Source organism: Syngnathus typhle, linkage group LG7 (assembly GCF_033458585.1).
Source record: "Syngnathus typhle isolate RoL2023-S1 ecotype Sweden linkage group LG7, RoL_Styp_1.0, whole genome shotgun sequence".
Taxonomy (NCBI): Eukaryota; Metazoa; Chordata; class Actinopteri; order Syngnathiformes; family Syngnathidae; genus Syngnathus; species Syngnathus typhle.
Window position 1 is genome coordinate 9356796 of NC_083744.1, and position 14472 is coordinate 9371267.

At 41.4% G+C, this 14472-nt stretch overlaps 1 protein-coding gene across 1 annotated transcript in view; it reads right to left on the reverse strand.

Moving 5' to 3' along the window:
• Positions 1-5855: 5855 nt before the first annotated feature.
• Positions 5856-14472, reverse strand: part of LOC133157007 (neural-cadherin-like) — a 77160-nt gene continuing 68543 nt past the window's right edge. The window contains exons 32-33 of the mRNA XM_061283200.1: positions 10467-10621; positions 5856-7581 (exon numbers count right to left, since the gene is read on the reverse strand). Coding sequence (XP_061139184.1) covers positions 7024-7581; positions 10467-10621 — 713 coding nt within the window. The 3' untranslated portion in view covers positions 5856-7023. The remainder of the gene's footprint in view (positions 7582-10466; positions 10622-14472) is intronic.

Below are 14472 nucleotides of genomic sequence, written 5' to 3' on the forward strand. Positions count from 1 at the left end.
TTGTCATGATGTTAGATAGACAAATATTGATCTGCTTCAGATGATGTACAAGGCTCAATTGAATGCTGTGGCATTCTTTTGTAGTGTTTGATTGGTTTCCATAATTGCGATGTGATGGCGCGGTAGAAAACTATTCGAGGCGATGTCATAGATGTTCTAGCCCATTTGTGAAGCTGCTGAACCTAAAATCAACCCTTAAAAAAAATTGAACAACTCCTAGAATTTGAGGCGCACAAGCCTTGCCTTCCAGTAATATACAGAAATAGTCACTCTTTTACAGTTGACGATGAATCTGTCCACAAAATGTGATTCCAGACCATAATCTATCATTTTTGTGTCAAACTTGTGATGGATGGACAGCTCTGATGGTACGGCATTAATTTAACGACATATAATTGGGGTTGAAGTTTTCAGTAGTGTCAGAGTAAATAAATTACTAATGAATATAGTTCCTCTCAATTCTCAGTGTGTTGCAAAATGGTAATATTATTGTTTGAATAATGGTATGATGTTCAAAATCAAATATGAGCATAAACTATGTAAAGGCAAAATTTTGAATTATAGACATTGAGTGTGGCTTTCCTCCACGTCTCGAAGAAGAGACATCTAATGGCTGCACAAGCACAGCACAGATGGATTGACAGTGGTCAATTATTGGAGCCTCTCTGTACTTTATCGATCCCCGGACAAGATTAGTATCTTTGTGTGGGTTGCCGTCCTGCAGGTCACGGAACATGCTCTAACCCTGCCATGGATACAAATGGCACATACATCTCCCGAACATCTCCAAATGTCACCTGTCAGACACAACAACACAAGGAGTAGAGGTCACCCTGTGGCTTAGGCTAAAAACACACGCACATGTACACCGTATGCCCATTTCCTTTAAATGGCAAACTTGTTTGCATCCCCCTCTCATAGAAAGTCAGCCAGAACCGAATCAGCCCGTCATAAAGTAAACATTCAGTAGCAAAATCCTAATACGCTCGTGGAAGAAGAAGCCACAGCGGATGTAAGGTGCGTCAGTGGGGGAAAGTTGAGAATGGTGAACTCGCTCTCTTGTCTGCAGTCAGGTGGGATGACAGGAGATTGCTGCTAGGTGGCTCTGCGGCACCTCTGACAGCCTGTCACAGGGAGATCACTGCCACATGCTTGTCTGTCCACAGTGCTGACGGCTGACCCATCCAACACTGACTAGCCCGACGGTCATGCCATCTCTGTCTGCTGTCGGACATTTCTGACAGCTGACAAGACACCCGGGACCCGAGAGGTAGGGGGCACCGCTCTGCTACCTGTATTGACATCGGCATGGACTGCAGAAGAAAACTGTTCTGGCGAGCAAAACATGGCTGCATTTGCAAACATCCTAACATTTTAGCGCACAAGGGAAGTACCTCATCTTATTTGCAAACACAAACGCGTTATCTTTCTGTGGACAAAATGTGGTTTAATTGTGTTTGCACAAAGCGCGTGTTCAAAGCACACAAGTCCCTTTTGAAGCAGAGACAAAGGAAGGTGGCGGCGAGAGACTTTGCTGCAGAAACATATGGACCGTGTCATTTATCACGACTGCTGCTGAAGGAATGAGAGACCGTCACTAGCTTGGCATTGATCCGTGCACTGCTCCACCATTGTTCCCCGCAACACCTGGTGGACAGACAGCCATTTATATATATATATATAATATATACGTATGCACTACAACAATACATATATTAATAATGATTCCTTCGTCCTTGATTTGTGTGAGACATTTTTGATATGCTTCCTTTGGGATTCTATCGTCATTTTAATGTGCATGCGTTCTCACTAATGTGACCAGTGGTATATGCGAATCCTGCTCAAAACAGTGATTATTAATATTGCTGAGTAGAGCACAAAGTACAAAAAAAATAGAAGATTGTTGGGGTTTTTTTTCTACTTCATTTTTTACAACGTTAGGCCTTGTGCAGGACCATGTGCACTTGTATCAAAATAAAGCCCACATCCATGTGACTTATGTTTTATTGTGTGCTGCTGTGAAAGCGGTGATATTTTCACCTGGCTTTGTTAAAAACACATTTGCTCACTCAGCATTGTCTGTCTGCAGTAATTCATCACACGAGCTTTGGGCTATTGATGGAACCAGCATCCGTTTGCAGGCCGCTGTCAATGATTCACTCACTAAGCCCATCTGTCAGGCGTTCTGTGCTCTACCCGCTCTTCCTCACACACACTATTCTGCTCCACCCTCCTCTTCCTCCTGATGGATGGATCAAGTCGCTGACAGCCTGAAATGGCCACGATCAACATAAAAACACCTCCCAGATTTCAGTGTCGGTGGTTCATGTAATCCCTGCAAATATCCAATCCATTTTTGTCCCAAAGTCACCCGCAGCGCCATGGGGGGACCATTTACAACTTTGGAGAAAGAGAGGCTGTGTAGCAAGGTGATTTCTGGAGGTGATTGGTAACTGTTTGAGTATTCACAGCTTAGCCGGGGGGACTGATCGATAAATCAACGGCTCGCAGAATCCATCTCGATTGTGCCATTAAATGCTCTCAATACAGTCAATGATGGAGTGTAGCCTACGCATTTCTGAGAGGTGCTGCTGGAGTGCCGTAGCAATGAAGCACAGGCCAAGTGGAAACAAAGCTGAAGGTCTTGACGTGACCACTGATCAGTGGCCTGAGTCAGAGATCAGCAGTGGCGAAGAGTGCCATCTTTGGGTGGAAAAGCGCAAACGCATGATGGGGCGACAAAGTGGAACGGCACAGATTATTAGTTTGGCCAAAAAACAAACTTGGCAAAATGCTTTCATAAATACAATTTGAGAATATTTCATTCTATTTTTTAGTGATGACTGCAAACCTCCAAAGTGGCAACAAATAATACTTGGTGAAATTAGTCTCCAATGTAATTTACTAGTTTAACTTTATATCATACCTATATTTACAAAGATTTATTTTACATTGACAGCTGGGATAGGCTCAAGCTCACCTGCGACCCTAAGTGTGCTCAAAAATGGATGCTTGGTTAAAAAACACTCAGAAGTGAGCTCTATGAGCTCTCATGACAAGCCCAGGTTCCTCTAGCATGAGGGTGACAACAAAAGACCAAATGAGGTGTTCTATAGTTACTACGTCTCCAGCTGTGTTGACATCACCGCAGCTTTCAGTCTTTCTCGTAGAGGCCGCGCCTTGAGCAGTGACCCCCTCCCATCAAAGTGGACTGCTCACGTCCTTTCTCGAATTGGAGATGTCGCGTAGGCTGTGTTACTTTGTCACAAGACGTGTCCCACATTTGCGGTCGCCATCGCTGGCCAGCAGTATGAGTGTCTGTCAGGAGAGCTGACACGCATGCCACTTCACGGGGCGACTGACAGAGGGCCATGCCACGCTGTCACTTCTCCCACATCTATCGCCCGAGGATAAACATGGCAGCATGCAGCACACACACACACACATAAAGAGCATCACATGCACTCATACGTTAATAACACTAGAGTAAACAGAGCTGGAATCATTGAGGGACTTGACTGACAAGTCTGGCCCAGGCTGAGAAGGCCGTGTAGCTGTGTCAGGCCTCATTCGTACAATATCCAGCTGTCACATCAAACATGCTGCTCCACCTCCTCAGTCACGGCCACCATCACAACCTCCCCACATCACCCCCACCTGAAGCATTTGATGATAAATGCATCTTGTCATGTATCATCCAACCTATTGGTGGATAAATATCACATTTTATTGTTGCATTCCAAGGTACGCGTTTGTAGATTTTCCAGATTTAATGCATGTTCCCAAAGTGTAAATATCAAGGGTATCGCAGTAGTGTCTTGCATTACCTCTCCAGTGTCAAGCTAATGCACCTTTGAGGTCTCATGGCTTAACCCCATGCAACAAACATTTAACTGTTTCGACCTAAAATTAGAAAAAGATGCAGCTAAAAATAACAAAGTTCAACCAGATTATTGGTGGGATAAAACAGCATCAATATAATTATCATCACTCCCTCATGGTTCACGACCGTCTTTTGTCATTGTGTTTGTTTTTTGTGTACTTTCCTTGGTACTTTCTTATATGAATATTGTATAACCATTAACAAGAATACCCATGATAAACCAAATTGTCTGATGTGGTACTTGTCAAGGGTTTGCCCTCTCCCCTTTTTTTTTAAGTTTTACTTTTAATAGTAGTTGCTTTGGCAAAAATGTACTCATGCAAAAATTAGAAACATGAAAATATTTGTTTAAGATGATTCCAAACACAGAAGCTCTATTTATATAATTTTTGATAGGGAACATAAAAATGAAATCGGAACCATTCGGAAATTGATTAATCTCTCCACTATATAGTCTTCAACCGCGAGTTTTTCTATAGTTATTTTTTTCCCCCTATTATGATTATCTACACTTAAATTAATTGTTCAGTGAACCTAAAGGAGAGACGTTTAATAATAATAAAAAAAACAATCAAAATCAAAGGTAAAATTCGTGTTGAATAATAATAATACTAATCATTATTAAATATTTATTATTATTATTAGTCAAGGTGCTGTTGACTAATAATAATAATCAACAGCACCTTGACTAATAATAATAATAATAATAATAATAATAATAATAATAATAATAATAATAATAATAATAATATTATTATTATGTGTGGCGGCCATGTCTTGTCAGTCAAGCAGGTCGTTCAGAAACCGGAGGGTGAGGTTCAGTGTCGTTGTGTCCTTGGGCAAGACACTTCACACACCCTGCTTCAGGGACTTCATATGAAAAACTGCACCTTGACTAATTCTGGTGCAGCTACAGAAATGTTCATTGAGGTACACTGTCCCTGTCAAATAAAACAATAAAATAAATTATTATTATTATTATAAATAATATTTGATTTCTCATTAAATTATCTTATTTTTACAATTTGCGGTTTTCCCTTCTGTTGACTTACAGTGCCCCCTAAAGCGCTCTCTATTCATTCGTGCATAATGGAGGTCAACATTTACAGCTGCATTAAAATGTTTTCATTTCAATAAACGAAATCATGCACTAATTTCAACGAAGTTGAGTTTATAATTATTTTTGTTTTATGTGAACAGAGATCAAGCAGCCTGTAGTCTACTTATATCTTTTCAGTAGCGCCTGTTTAGTGTGGTTACAAATCGTTGTCAACAGGGGGCAGTATAAACTAAAAAATACCAGAGCAATAGTAAAACAAACATTCGTCTTCATAATATTAATAGGAAGCAGATGTACTGTTCCATCATGTCTAATCTGATATTACTTATGCATAATAGATCCATTAATCCTAAAATGTATAAATGTAAAGCTACCTAAATCATTCAGGGAGTAGGCCATCAAACCATCCTCTTAGCTTCTTCGATCTGGCCGTGTGAAGCATTGTTCACATGAGGGTATCTGCAAAGATGCATGCATAAACTCTGTCTCTCTGAGGATTAATGTCACGACTGCTTAAATCGAATGCTGGCATATTAAAGGTTCGATAGGTCCACTGGGACTTCCAAGCATCGCCTGAATTTAGGCCACAAGGTTACACTGGCTTTAAATAATTCATCCTGAAATCTTTACTTTTTTTTCATTTTTAAATTCAAAGGTATTGTAACCAAATACACTGTATTATTTGTGCTGATGCCGTCCGTCCTCAATCACTCCCAGTAATGAAGGCAGACAGATTAACTAGAGCGGATTATTCATACGACGCAGATGATGAGATGCAGTGTCTTGTTCTCTTTGTCTGGTAAGCATTTTGCGCTTCTTGTTCAAATCAGAAGAAATCCGGACTTGTGTAAATTTGTGTGGATCAAACTCCAAATAGTATCAAAGCTGTTCGTTTATTTAAAAGGACATTGATAAAGCAAATGAAGAAAATAATTTGCTATCACATAAATGTCTTCATGAGTCACTAATCATGAAACTAAGTATATGATGGTAAATTTGCCACTTCACTTGCAGACTTTTACGCAAACAACTTTGAAGACAAATACACTCAACAAAATCATCAACACTTTGGTTTTGACTTGCCGAGAAAGATTCAAGATATCTATCCTTCTATTTTTGAGAATGGTTCTCCTCTCTATGGTTTTGCGTGAGTTCCCTATCCCATCTGACCGAGGGTGAACGGAAAAGGCCGCTGAACACCCTGGACTGGTTATCAATAAATCACAGGGCACATAAAGACAAACAACCATTCATATTGTTACATTGAGCAATTTCGAGTGTTCAATCAAGCTAACATGCAGGTTTTTCAAATATGAATGGAAGCCAGAATACCCGGAGAACATGCTCAACAAGCCATTCGAACCCAGATCTTTCAAACACTTCATCAAGGATAGTATTACATTTAGCTGGTAGATGTGTCAAGATTAGCACCCCGAACTGGTCTATGGTGTCAGTAAATTGCTTCTGTCCTGAACTAAAGCTTCAAACAGAACATTTTCAGGAGGCAGACAACCTGTCAATGGCTGCTATGACCACCATTTGCATCATGCAGGGCAACACAGCGCGACACTCGGCTGTTCTGGTCACTGTGCTGACAGGCGCTCTGCCGATTTTAAACGTCAAGCTTTGACTTGAATAAAGCAGTTTCCTTAAACAGTATTGCACATTTTATGCAATAATGACCTTCTTGAGGCAACATCATCTGTAGTCTCCCAATGCAAATCAACTACTTTTGTATCACCATAGTGCATCTCATTATAGGTTTGAGAAATTTAGGAACCAACCAAGAGACAGAGATGTAAGCCTTGAATAAAATCACAAAGATTGCGCTAATGTTTTTGTTGAGTGTACTTTTGACACAAGGAGCTTCCAAAAGTGCTTACAGTAGAGGCTTTACTATACAGTGCAATGCGTGGTAAACAATACATCACATGAGATCATTCATTTGATATCCAAGAACATCACGGGTTCAAAGTTTCAGCAATCCAGGACATTGATAGCAGACTTGACTCAGACCTTCGGCAGCACGCAGCTTCAGCGTCCTCAGAATGTCTTCACCTTCTTTTCATTGCCCCTTCATTCATCCACTCTTTCCGCAATCCAGCTGCCCTCTGCTCTCCTTCACTTTGTCTCTCTGGCTCTCTGACGACTTGGAGTCTCCTCGAAGGTCACTGACCACAGCTCTGAAGGTTCTGAACTTCTCCATCCTGCTGCTGTGGGGCCCCTGATTCCTGATATCTGAACCCTGAGATGCACTGAGGGAGCGCACCGCTGCCAGGCCGCGTTGCTTCCCAGATGGACGACGTGGTGTGGTTCTGATGCCGAGTTCCTCCGGGTGCTCCATGTCCCTGATGACCTCACACAGGTAGCGGGCCAAGTCCTGGCTGGAGAAGGAGAGGGGCTTCTTGGAGCGACGGAGTGTCAGAGGGGACGACAGGGTCTCGGTCTCTGAAGGGGGTACGGCCAGACGCAGAGCTATGATGGCGCTGCCGTTCCCGTTTGACAGCCCCTTCCCGCTGTCCTCGTGGGGGGGCTTATTCTCGGGCCGGGCGATGATGCCTTGCGGATAGCTGCAGCGGAGCGACTGTGCCGGGCTTGGATGGAGGGAACGCTGCAGCTCCATCATGTTGAAAGCATTCTGAAAGAAGAGCCGCAAAATAATTGAATACAGTAGTAATCTTTTGAGGAACTTAAACGATAATAGGAACTAATAGTGGCACATGTCAGTTCTGCTCATTCATGTGCAAGCAAATGAAGCTGCTCTTGACACAGAGATGAAGATCCAGCTGGATGGGGGAGGCACTGATAACAACAGCACCATTGATTAGACCATTAATTAATTATCTGATTGCTAAGAGTGAAAACAGCTCTTACCGGCACTACTAAAATAGTGGAATTAGCAGCCTTTTGTAAGGCTCAATTTCAGCTAACTGACTTACACGCCAGTCTAGTAGGGAGTTGATAGTCGGCTTTTCCCTACAATGGGGATGGTGCAATCTTAAACTGAAAGATCCTGCTCGGGGATAAATTTGATTGTTTTACAAACATTCGAATCTGGTAACCGAAACGACACTTCAGAGGTCAGACCATCATAATGTAAGGCTTCAACACTAATTGAAAGAAATAAAAGATGCATCAACGCTCAAATACAAATCTAAAGCTTCCGTATATTTATGTCACCTTCTTCATGCCATTATAAAATATTTCTCTTTTCTCTTTGAAATCTCTATTCAAGTTCCATGTGGCCTTTATTGACTGTGTATAGTACTCACACCTCACATATTCACATTCACAAGTGTGTTGTCTTAAGTGACTTGAGTGTTACTTAATTCCTCCTCCTTCTTTTGCAGGTCTACTTAATCTCTCCTGCAGCGAGACCTGTCAGTTAGCTGCACACAGATGAACGTGACGTATGGCTGGAGGGTGGTCAATCATATGTAAATCCAGCATCAAGCAATTGAATGGCAACAAAGATGAATTGAATGATTCCATTAATTAACCCCATATTCATCAAAAATAATGTTTCAAACATATTTCAAAACAAAATGGTAAACCGGTTCACATGGATTTACACATGCATCACTGTGTGGCAATTGACAGCAGCATCCTGTGGATACCTTATTGTAAAATTTATTATTATTATTATTCATTTAGAATAGGTACACAAGATAAAAATATTGTATAGTATGCAAAAGCAGAATGCAGTTTCTGACGTGTTACAGTAAACAAACAAACAAACAAACAAACAAACAAACAAACAAGGAAAAAAAAAAGCCAAACTGTCAGCCAAATGTCATCACTGATGTCAAAATTCGGAATGAAAACTGAATAAGACAGACATCAGTCAGTATGTGTCCACCTCCTACTGCTGCTTGGTGAGTCATTGCCTGCAAGCATATAACTATATTCACTTTCAGCCAAATTTACATTAACGGTCTATAAACCTAGAATAGAATAAGCAGATTTTATTTCAGGAATCATTACTGGGACCACAGACCCGACCAGTCCCTGCTTGTGAAATAATTCCATTTCTAATGTGTATAATGCATATGAATGGGTCCGCAAATCAAATTTATTTTCTTTATCCACTTAAGACACTGCTGTAAGTCAAGCTCCACTATTTGTGTGAGGCCGTCAACTCTGTTTCACTTCCACTCTTGTTGAAGACGGCAGCATAATTTTGCCCAGTGGCGTTCTGTAAATCAAAGGTAGCGAGGTTGCTCCCAATGGAGTGGAGCTTGAAATGGAATTCAGACTTGCTGCCATTCACCAGGTCTGAGTCAGAGCTGACAATGCAGGTATGCAGATTTTGCCATCAGCTAGTGGCCAAGTCAGAATGAACATATCCAAAAGAATGCGACTTCTCTTCTGGATATGTTGGATTCATAGTTTTTGGATGGATTTAATACAAAGCATTTGCACAGTTGAAGACAAGACCAGATTTTCTTGTTGTCATTAACATCATGGACCTAAGCAAAAGCAATGCATGGAAATTAAAGTCATGAAAAGTGGCTAACACCATAATTACAATGTTACTCGGCCAAATAAATGAAATAGCCTGTAGTGTATACAGCAATGCAATGTTTGAATAGTAATGGGACCATAATGTCTGGACAACTGAAAAAGAAAATTATTGTGTTGACTTTCTCTTTATGTTGGCTACTTGCTCCTATTCCGCTTAGCAACAGACTTAGCAATGAAAAATTTAAACTAAAGTCACGCATAAAACTTTGTTTTCCAGTTGGGAAATGGAGGCATCTCTTTGTTTGTTTCCAAACGAGAACACCATCATCTTTATTCACAATGCAACAGACATAATTAATGTGTTGGTGGACCATGCGCCTGCTGACTTATTTAGGAAGCATGACACGGTGTTGCATTCCTCATGAGCTCTGTACCCAACCTCTGATCTACTCGTCTCATAACCTTTTTATTTGTTTGCATGCGAGTGTTTGGGTCCTTGTGCGTGGTGAGATGGTGGTGGTGGGGATTTTATCAATTGAAAAGCACTTTGAGTTTTGTTAGGGTGCATTCAGACTAGAAAAGTCCTTTAGTCCACTTGTTTGGTCCGGGCCAAAGGCGGATTTAATTTTTTTTTGTTTGGTGCGGTTCCTTTACAGACAGTACATTTTGGAAGTGAAGTACGTATATTTTGTAAACACATCCACGTTTGTGAAGATCTGTGCTTCCATTGGACAGCAATGACCAGGGCGGTACACAGAGCACAGACCCGGAAATGGAGGGAAAACATGCGAGTCCTACGTGCTGCATTCCCGCTCTGCATATTTGTGTTGTTTGCTCGGATTTACAGTATTTGTATTCACACCTGAAGCGAACCGAGACCACTTTAACAAGTGGGTCTCGGTCCGGTTCTTTAATCCGCACCAGGATTCGTTTCCAAAGGTGCTCTTCAAATAAGGTTTGATTGACTGATTATCTGCTCACCATTGAGTATGTCTATGTAGAAAACCTGTTGTAATACATGCACTTCAAACAATAATGGGGATTTAAAACGCTTGCTACCTGGTCCTGCTCCCCTCCTCCTTCCTCGTCGTAATTGAGCACATTCTCTCGGATGTCCTCCCACTCGCCATGGTGCGCCGACACGTGGTACACGGCATCTTTCAGGCCCTTGTGTCTCCTCCAGCAGGAGTACAGAAAGAGGCCCAGCATCAGCACTGAGGGGTGCCACAAAGCAGGTTAATTTTGGGTTGCTCTCCTCACCCACCAGAGACATCCAAGAAGTACACTAAAGTCAAGGTGTAAATGAAATGCACAAGATGAGTGGAAAGCGGTGAATAAAGCGGCAAACTGAATGAAGAGTGTGTATTTCCCACTCTATATGACCGTTTTCAAGAAGCAGACATGGCAGGGATATGGCCACGTCTGACACTTTTCAAGCTACAATTAGTCAAGAAAGGCCTATAAGTGATTCCGATTGTACAGGTAGGATACACTAATAGGTCACAGACAGGCACTCGCACCCTGTTCCCTGTCTTATCAAAGACAGAAGGCCCCCAGGGGCTTCTTGACCAATTCTCTACCCGTCCCTGCTCTACGTCAAAGCCTCGCTGGCTCGACTGAGAGCACACCGTGGAATCCTGCCAGAGCCCAACGCGGAAAGGTCCTGAAGCATACTTATCAATCAAAGCAATTGTGTGCTGAATTATACAACATGGTGGAGTGACCTTTAAAGTCAATTAATCGAAACCTTTCCTCACTATATATTTTATTAGTTACCACTGACACTTGTTTTTTTTCCATTTTCTTTCTCTCTGTAGTTACGCTGGTGGTTTCCTCACCAAGTCATTAAGTAAGACAGTACTCTTGTTTTTTAGCACCTCTCTGGCCTCTACCTACCCTTGTTTTTTCTTTCATCTCCCGCACAATATGAGAACCATTTCCAGAGTTCGAGGCGTCGGATTAATTGGAACTTGTCAGAGAAACGCGGGGTAATCACTTTAGTCTGGTGTTCCAATCTACAGTCATCGCTTCAAAATGAGAAGAATGCAGCAGCAGCAGCAGCAGCGTGTTGTGGCCATGAGGTTATACATAATCAAAACAACACGCAGAAACGCTTTTCCTAATTCAAATCTACAGTATTTAGCGCAACTTCACTTTCACTCCTCTGTGCTGGATTGGGCGCTAGTTGTCTGAGGGGACACAGATAACATGACCAAAAATCTCACATTCCTGATGAGTGCCACTGAGACTTCAGCTGAGCTCCTGGTTTGCTGGAAGGAGCTGATCATAAAAGAATATTGTATATTTCATGCGCAATACAGAGGTGCTTGTAAAGTATGGACAATTTTTGCCATGAGCTGCCTGCATTCCCGCCTCCAGGGTGAGACGTACAAAAGTTGTGTGGTGTGATCAATAATCATTCAGGGTGGACACAAACACCACAACCATCCATCCATCCATCTGTAATGATGCTGCCTCGTTGCCTTCTAAGCATGAGCACAGCCTGTGCCGCTTTGTGCATTATGGATGAGTGGCTGAAAACAACCACAACGTCTTGATCAAAACACTTGACCCCCGCTGGCGAGAACTGCAGTCTTAGGTTAATTAGGAGTGGAGCGCCCCGAAACATCAGAGGACAGAAGAAAATTGATGAGAAAACGGAAAGAAACGAGACAGGTGAGAGATGGGCAGGAGTTGGGAAGACATCATTTAGTTTCAGGGGATAAAAGACACTTCCATGGCTCATATGGGAAGTTAATTTGCCCCACTCTTCGCTCACAACTGGGCAGATTTGACGACGGACTAATGAGGCTTGGCTATCCAGACACAAGCCCGACTCAGTCAATAGCGGGCGCCGAATACACACGCCAGTCCATCTGTGATGCCTTATGTAAAGTTTAATAATGGATGATCATTTTAACTTTTAATGCTCACTGAGGCAGAGCAGGAATCCCCCCCCCTTTAATTTAGCACCAAGTGAGTAGAGTGTGCACGGGATGTGAGCTCTTATATACGGCTGCGCTTCCTGGGGTGACAAGGTAGGTCATTAAATAGCTACATACTGTACCGGACGATCATTCGTTCCGTGACATAAAATGGCTTCAATTAAGGGACTATATTTATTCACCTTGCTTTATTAAAAGGTGTGGAAATGTAATAAGTCACAAAAGACTGCTCATTCCTTATTTCATTGTCTTATATTATGCACCGACCGGTCAGCGTTGCCTGCTTCTCTGCCAGTGTGTCAGCCTCGTTTAAATAGACAGCATTTTTTGGGAGCGAACGTGTGCAGGTAGAGCATGATTTGAATCGATTATCATATGTCGGGGTCTGCTTTATACATTCCACATTTTCAAGTGCGGCAATAAGAGTCCCAACATAAGCCACATACCCTGGAGAACAGTCTGTTATGGAGGCAGGGGCCATGTACCGAGCTGGCCAAGCGTTTTATAAGCCTGTCTCTGATACGAAGACTCATAAACAACATGGTGGCCCTATAGAGACTAGTGAGAGCAATAGCATTCAAGGCATTCACACACACACACACACACCTTTGCCTTTCTGCATTTATGAGGACCAGACATATCCCAAAAGACCCCCGGAATTAACTTAACCATGACCAAAAGTGTTAGTTTGTCTTTTTAAGTGCCCTGTGTGCTACTGGAGCATCAGCGCATACATATTTAAAAAGGCAACAGCAGTGGATGTGGTTGGTTATATAATGTAAACCTTCCAAGAGCTTCCACAAGTTACGAGGCCATCCAGCTTCACTTTTATTGGATTGTTTTCACTAGTGGACTGTGTATCGTTGGTGGCCCCTTCGTAGGGGGAAAATTTATCTGACACTATACTTGCAATATTAAACACAAGAAAAATAATAATATAGAGCTGCTGGTATTATTACAATTAAACATTTTATTAACAATATGCTCTCATTTCCAAGTAAAATAATAAAGGGGGAAAGTACTTGTTATCTATTTCAATGTTCTATCTACTGAAATAATAATACAGTTTCATCTGGATTGCATTGTAAATTATAAAGTGAGCTCCCCCGCGTCTCCAAATTTATGGTGCTCGCAATTTAAACATCACATTATGGTGCCAACATAAAGTACAGTGTTAAGTATTACCAAAAAAAAGAAAACCAATCACTGCCGTTTTCTGTCTACACTTTAGTAAAAAATATGGTCCACCTTTTTGGCCTCTATAGTTTTTTTATATTTAGAATTTTTTTACCTTGTACGTATATGGACTTCAATCTTCAACCTACAAGAACTACAATGCTAACGTGAACCTTGAGTTTGGTGGAGCAAGCTTCTCTCACCTAGTATGCATTTTTTTTCCGTCCACATCAGGATTGATCGAATTTCTTGCAGACATTTCCTAAACTCATGGCAGAAACTTTCAATTATTGTGAGTTTACTGTTCAACCAAATGATTACGCAGTGGCTTTTACACAGTACCGGTGGGCTACAATTTGTTGTAATTCATTCCTTCATCATCCGAACCGCTTCTTCTCACAAGGGTTGGCGCCTTGCCCAGTATACCTCGATCCGTACACCCTGAACCGGTTGCCAGCAGGGCACATATAGACAACCACTCACACTCACAATCAAACCAACGGGCAATTTGATACCATTTTAGACTGCTATTGGGTACAGTACCATTAAAAGTATTTGTATCCAGATACTTTTATTACATAAACCATTTGTTGAAATAAAATTGAGTAAATTCAACACAATTTCTTTCAGTTGTAGATCAGATTTCCCAAATTGAGTGAAATCATTTTCATTATACAGGATTAATATACAATGTGAGCTGATGGATATATTTTCTTATGGAAAGATAAAAAAAAAAAAATGTTATCATATATTGTATTATTATTATTATTATTATTATTATTATTATTATTATTATAATAACGCACTAGTTCTGAAACGCCTAAAAATCTGTGATTCTCAGATCTGCTATTCCATCTGCTTTAATGAAGAGAAACTACTTATTTTGAGTCTTGCTGTATACCTGTAACCCATACATGGGACAGGACAGAAGTAAGACAAAAACA